Genomic DNA, 6,755 nt, shown 5'->3' with positions numbered 1-6,755 from the left:
CCTACAACCCATCAGAGTAAGCTGGAGGGCACACTGAAGTGCCATCAAACTGACAGTTTTTTGGCTCCAGTGCCATAATCGGTTTTTCTGTTCTGAATAACAAGAGATAAAAAAGATTGAACTTTCATTTACCTCTTTTCCCCACCCTCAAATTACTTTTTTTCAATTTATTTTTCCCCCAAGAGGCTAACTTTATGAAAGTCCAATCCTAAACCTTGTCTGGTGTGTTTTGAAGAACCGTGAATTCACTTTTCATTGAATATCCAGATTGCTCTGACTCTGACTTTTCTGAATGGATCAGCTGTCGATAGTTATCTCACTGCTTTGCTAGGTTTTGTTCTCTGAAGGGAAAGACAAGTTAAAGCAGGGTTGCTCTGCTGTGACAGCATGGCTGCTTGGAACTGTAAGTAGGACTCGGATTCCGAGAAAGAGGGAAACTGGAGGATAGGGTGTGCTCATCCAACCTGGGATGTGATCTGTGTGCACCAGCCTTGCCACAGAGTGGAATGTTTGTCCAAGATCCACACTCATGCTGGTATCTTGGTTTCTTATCCTTCTTTACCAATGGGTAAAACTTGCCAATGTCAGGGCACGTTAAACCCCTTGAATGCCAACTTGGGATCAGTGTCAGCATCCTGGAGGCCTTGGAATGCCCCTGGCATTGAACTTCTCTAAGTGATTTATGTGGCAAACAAGCACTTCTGGGAAAGCTGGTGCTTGAGTCAGAACTCTTGAGTTCCTTTTCTCATTAAAACTCCTTTTTACTTGCAGCTCTTTCCATCAGCTGAGCCTCCAGGTCCTTCACTCCCTGCTCCAGCACAGGCACCTACTCAACTACCTCAGGCTGCAGGACAAGCACCTGCACAACCTCAAACTGCTGTACCTCCACCTAGTCAGGCTCCTCCAGCAGCCCCAGCAGCAGCCCCAGCAGCAGCTCCAGCAGCAGCCCAGGTAAGAGCAGAAATCCTTCCTACCAGCTTTCAGGTGCACTTAGCTGTTCTGTTCCAGACATGCTAGAGTGACCTGAAACCGTGGAAGTTTCTTGTCTGGAGTGATTTAGTGCTGTAGTTTCTGCACAAGGACAGCTGGTGCTTGCGAAAGGACGATGGTCGGTGTGGGTGTGGCAGTTTTTCTGTGGTTGAGCAGTGACTTCTTGTGCCGTTCAGGGATGAGACTCTGGCTTGAGGCAAGGTCAAAGGTAAGAAAAAAAGATAGTCCCATTTAAGTGGCAGCTACTTGTTCCTGGTATTTAAGGTGAAGCACAAACAGGCTCAGACTGTGTCTCAACATCACTGACATCTGTGGGGAAAAGTGGAAAGAAAAGTGAGGGAGGAACCAGAACCTCAATTCTTCAAATGTCATAGAAAAATGGCCAACCCAAATCATTACTGAGAACACTTAGAACATGGCTTGTGGTTTGCTTGAGTAAAGCACTGCAGAGCTTGCTAGGCTGCTGAGTGATGGCACAGGTTTTATAAAAGACGCTGATGTTCATATTTGTTGGAGTTGTTTGTTCATTTTTTTGTGGGGGGAAGAGACTTGGCAGTGCTGATCTGAAAAATAAATCTTAGGCTTATTTCTTCCTATATTTCATTAACTTTATTTTAAAGAATGTACAAAGTGTCAAATAACACTGCAGTCAGCTCTGATTACTGCGAGGGTGGTGAGGTGATGGCACAGGTTGCCCAGAGAGGTTGTGGACTCCGTATCCCTGGAATTGTTCAAGACCAGATTGGAGGGGCTTGGGCTTGGAGCAGCCTGGTCTGTTGGAATATGTCCCTGCCCATGGCAAGGGGGTTGGAACTGAATGATCTTCAAGGTCCCTTTAAACCCAAACCACTCTGTGATTCTGTGTTCCTGATTACAAACCCATTAAAGACAACCCATTAGTCATTACACAAAAACAGTGGAGTTGTGGTCTGACATATTCTTGGCTACATTAAATAATGTAGCCAAGCTTTAATACTTAAATAAAGCCCTTCAGATATGTTGATTTGTTGGTAGCTTGTCTTAAGGATGAACTTCATGAACTTGTATCAGTGTGTTCTTCTTTACAGCTCTTAGTGTCACTATGCTTTTTTTATATCTCTTTATTGTCAATTTGTTCTTCTTTACAGCTCTCTGTGTCAGTGTGTTATTCTTTATGGCTCCTCTGGTTCTTGTCACTCGCTGGTTACTGTTTTGCAGAGCTCTGGGCTTTTCCTTGAACCCTTGTTTGTTTTCACTGACCTGGTAAAGCTTCAACAGCAATCAGGTTGTGATCAGAAGCCCTGAGCTGCATTGCTGGCCCAAGAGCGCTGGGGAGCAAAATACTTGTCTTAAACAAAGGGTTATTTTTTTTTTTTCCTCTCATGAAAAAGCAAGTGACCTAGATGAAAAAAAACTTGGTCAAGACTTCTATGCTTAAATTATCAGCCTAGTGTTGTGTCTGTCTTGTTACTGCAGTTATAAAATCCCTGTGCAGGTGATTTGTGCAGTTGGGAGAGTGACCAACCCTTCTCTGTTTTGTTTCACTTTTTTCATGGATGTTGATTAACAATTAGTCCTTTACTGGAACTGTCACAAGTTCTGCAAAGATGGGCAACTCCTGGATCTTTCGTACTGCTGCTTACCAATATAAAATGCTTTGATTACACATTCCAAATGTAATTATTCAGATGTAATTTAGAAGTGAGAATAGGCAGCTATAAAAATGGTTGTTAGATGCTCCTAAAGGCTTTGATTTCCCCAAAAAAAAAAAAAAAAGTAACTGATAGTTATGCTAATCTGGCAATTAAATTATTTCCTAGGTACTCTTCACAATTATATCAGATTTTTAAATCAGCTGTTTGGGGCAGGGTTTAAAACACTGGAGGTCTTGAATACCCAAAAGCCTTTTAAAACCCAAAAGTTTTAAAGCAAAACAAGCAATCTTTTTACAGTTAACACTTCTGTAGTCTCCTGCCCTTTTGTCATTTCTCAAAGTTGTGTAGCTTTTAATCTTTTCAAGACAATCAGAGAGACCCTCCTTGGATATTATTTAAGTGTGAAGTTCTCCCGTTTCATTAGTCCATCTTTTTTTTTTTTTTTTTCACTGTAGGTGATCCCAACAGCGAGTTAAACTTTTATTTATATCTATAGTTGATCAAGGTTATCTCTAAGTTTTGAAACCAGAGCAAGGAATTATTAATCTGCTTTAAAATGATGTAATTATATTGCAGGCCCCACCTGCAGCTGCTGCAGCTCCGGTACAGGAAGACACGAAAGTCCCCATCAGCCTTGTACTAAGGTTAAGGTAAGGACACAAAACTGGCCTGTTCTGTCAAAGTGAGCCCATGTGCAGAGGGACACTGGCAGACTTTTCTACCTACTAATTGATAGGGTGGTGGTTATATGTTGTCTCAGCTTGGATTTCAACCACTCTTCTGAAACCAGGACCCAGAAAAGCAGTTTATCACAGCCACTTCAGTTTGGCAAAACCTGTAGCGTGGAAGAGGTTTTGATATTTGTTATAAACATTGCTAAACTCTAATGGGGTGGGAAGGAGGGATTAGCTGGGTTCCCTAAGGGGGATCAGGGATCCAGGGGTTCTTGCCTTGTGCTTGGATCATTGGGCAAAGCTTCAGATTGCAGTCAGTTCAGCTTTTACCCAGTTCAAGGAGTGGATTCTGGTCTGTGTCCCTAGAAATAGGCAAAATCTTTCTACACTCATTTCACACACTGACATTTCTCATTGGAGGAACGTGGCTCTCATCCCTGGAGGCATCCCCTTGGCCTGGGGCCTCTGGCCATCACCTCCCAGTCCGTTCTGTAATGGGTGTGCATCTGCAGACTGTGGGTGTTTCCCTCCTCTGAACCATGTGCTCCAAGGATATCCATCTGCTGATGGATATGAGTTGCTGAGACAATGGAACAACGAGGTCTTATACCTGAGAGGTGGCACTTACCTATCCTGGCCTTGATCAGGCTCTGTCAGGTTGGAGGCGGGCCGAGCTGCTTCCATATGCAAACCCAAGTCATTAGTTTCTGCCTTTGAGGGAGAAGGATGTCATGAGTTCATTTCACAGTCTGATTATTCAATGACAGCACTTTCTTTTGGGTACTGATCAAAAAATGGCCTCTCTACATAAAATTTTCTTCTTTCCCCAGGAATTCAAAAAAAGAGCTCAATGACATTCGATTTGAATTCACCCCAGGGAGAGGTGAGCTGGTGGGACACTGCAGTGTGTCTGAAGGGGAAGTTCTGTGTTTGGTGTTGTGCAGTTGTGTGCGTGGAACCCCTGTGTGATTGTCCATGGTGCCTTCCTAAAGGGCTCCCTATGGCTGAGCTTGGAGCTCTGCTGTTGAGAAGACCATTCCTGTAAAACTGTTCGTGGATTCCAGTGAATTCACAGCTTAGCTCAGAGCTGTCTGACTGCACCTGGTGTGCACTCTATTATCTGTCTTTTGTTAAGAACACTTTTGCTGTCAGGGTTGTACAAGCTCCTCTAGGTTTGTGTGTGAAGCCTCCATCAGCTGGGCCATCTCTGCTCTGTGGTGTGACGGCTCTTGGGTTTCTCCCCAACAGATACTGCGGACGGCGTGTCCCAGGAGCTCATTTCAGCAGGGCTTGTTGATGGCAGAGATCTGGTAATAGGTAATAATTACATGTTATTTTTTCTGCTCTAACCATTTCAGTCCTTTTTTTTCATGTTTTAAAATGACCTGATTAGTGGGTGCTAGGAGAGTTTGCTGTGGCCTTGAGTCTGTACCCCAGAGTCTTTACACAACTGCTGTCAATTCCTGTGACAGTTGTGCCAGTACATGTGGGCAACCCCCCAGTTCACAACAATATGATTTAATTGGAAACATTATGAAGCAAATGTTCCTTGTAATGCAGAATGAAGTCTAATTGATGCATTAGCTAAATCATTATCATCTGACACAGATGCATTGCCAAATCACTGCACAAGCCTGTCCTGCTCACGCGTCCTGCACAAGAGAGGTCTGAGACTGGACTCAGCCAGGCTTTGGGGTTTTGATTAGGGCTGGGGAGGGGAATGTGAGGTGCACGTGCACCAGGGCAGCAGCACGAGTCATGTAGGGGTGAACAGTTACCTCAGACAACAGTTTGCTAAACAAACTGTCCTTCTGTGCAGCAGTCGAAGCTTTTGAACTGTCAGCACTGCCTGTGTATTTCAACTACAGCAAGCAAAAGTGTTCCTTATGCACAGGCAGCAGGATGTGGAAAGGCTGGTAGTGCAAAATTAACTGGATTTCCAGGTGCAGCTGGGCAGCTTATTACTACTAATCCCACCACATCCTGGGGAAAAATAAATACCTCTGAAAAAGTAGCAGAGTAGTAATGACAGCATTTTCACAGTTTGCAGCTTTAGATTTAAGGAGATTGAGTCTAGCTGAGACCTAAACATTTTTTAATAATTGTAAAAATTTAAAGTTTGCTAAGAGGGCTGATGAGTTTGGGATGCTTTTCTCTAGCCTGTCCTAATATTTGCCCATTTTCTTTGTGTGTGTGTGTGTGATTTCAGTTGCAGCTAATTTGCAGAAAATTGTGGAAGAGCCCCAAGCAAACAGATCCGTCACTTTCAAACTGGTATTTATTCCTGTTCCCTAATTGAGCAAGTTGTCCCTTGCAAGGAGAAGGCATTGCGTGTAGATGTCTACTGCAGGCATCTGATGTATGCACTCTAAATCCTCCCTTCTTTCCCAGAGCTTCCTACTGGTTGTCTGACTGTGGGCAGTACAGGCTTCCTGCTCTCCTCCCTTACCTGGGTTAAATAAGTGTGAGATGATGTGCTAATAAAAGCATTGCTTTATCCTGGCTAATAAACGTATCAGAATGTTACAAAGGGGTGTTTTGGGGGCTTGGAATATACACTTACAGAAATATTTCAGGGCTAAGAATTGCAGGGACTCCTTTCTGGGAGGAGGAGAATGAGGAGGGTCCAGATGACATTGTTCCTGAGGAGGAAATGAGGGAATGAAGAGGAAAAAAGGAAAACAAAGAAGTGTGAGGCAAAACTGAGAGCGGATAGGCTTGGAGAGCTGAGAGAGCTGCAGGTGAATCTTTGAGAGGAAATGAAATTCAGAGGTAGTTTCAGTGGCAAAGAGAAGGTGTAACCACGTTACTGGGAGTGAAGCAGTAAGTACCCTTACCTTTTGCTCTTTCTCTAAGGAGTTTTCACTTGTTTTGCCCCAGTTATTGCAGGTAGCCCTGGCAAAACTTCAGTCCCAGCCCTTTGTAACTTCAGAAAAAAAAAAAAAAAGGCAAAAAAAATGAAAGCGCTCAGTTTTAACTTCAGGCAGTGTGAGCTGCTGAATACAGTGCAAAGCTGCCCCGTGTCTCCTCCCTCCCCACACCCTGACACACCTTCTTGTGGTTTGCCCTGGAGGGTAGAGCACGTGTCTTGCTATTTGCATCTCTGTTCCTTGTTTCAGGCGTCTGGCGTCGAGGGCTCGGATATCCCGGATGATGGCAAACTTATAGGATTTGCACAGCTCAGCATCAGCTAAACAATGGTCCCAGGAGATGTTTCCCAACGGAGAACCCACATGTGCATATTCGTAATGCTTCTGTTAGCCTAAAAAAAAAAAAAAAAAAAAACCACTACTGCCAAAGAATTGAACTACAGCCCCCTTCCTAGAAGCTTTAACATTTTCCTTAATAGGATCACAAACCTTCCTGAAATTACCGATGACGTTTACACCTTTTGTAAACAACTCTCATGTTTTTGTATCTGTCATCTCAAACATGCAGACCCAACACGTCATTGCCT

The 6,755-nt window shown here is 43.8% G+C and overlaps 1 protein-coding gene across 3 annotated transcripts in view; it reads left to right on the top strand.

The window, feature by feature from the left end:
- Positions 1 to 6,755, top strand: part of OXSR1 (oxidative stress responsive kinase 1) — an 88,043-nt gene that overhangs the window by 79,956 nt on the left and 1,332 nt on the right. Inside the window, exons 13-19 of one of the 3 annotated variants that reach the window (XR_003572879.1) lie at positions 332 to 403; positions 772 to 951; positions 3,201 to 3,274; positions 4,129 to 4,181; positions 4,547 to 4,615; positions 5,508 to 5,572; positions 6,418 to 6,566. Coding sequence is in view for 2 of the 3 variants with exons in the window: in XM_027898801.1 (XP_027754602.1) it covers positions 332 to 403; positions 772 to 951; positions 3,201 to 3,274; positions 4,129 to 4,181; positions 4,547 to 4,615; positions 5,508 to 5,572; positions 6,418 to 6,492 (588 nt within the window). In the remaining variant the exon portion in view is untranslated. Of the gene's footprint in view, positions 1 to 331; positions 404 to 771; positions 952 to 3,200; positions 3,275 to 4,128; positions 4,182 to 4,546; positions 4,616 to 5,507; positions 5,573 to 6,417; positions 6,750 to 6,755 lie in introns of those variants that run through there. The other 2 variants (XM_027898801.1, XM_027898802.1) reach the window with 2 other exon arrangements.

Source organism: Empidonax traillii, unplaced genomic scaffold, assembly GCF_003031625.1.
Source record: "Empidonax traillii isolate 1590-97213 ecotype Southwest subspecies unplaced genomic scaffold, ASM303162v1 scaffold624:size695616, whole genome shotgun sequence".
NCBI lineage: Eukaryota > Metazoa > Chordata > Aves > Passeriformes > Tyrannidae > Empidonax > Empidonax traillii.
Note: the sequence above shows the minus strand (reverse complement) of the source record. Positions and strands in the feature narration are given on the sequence as shown.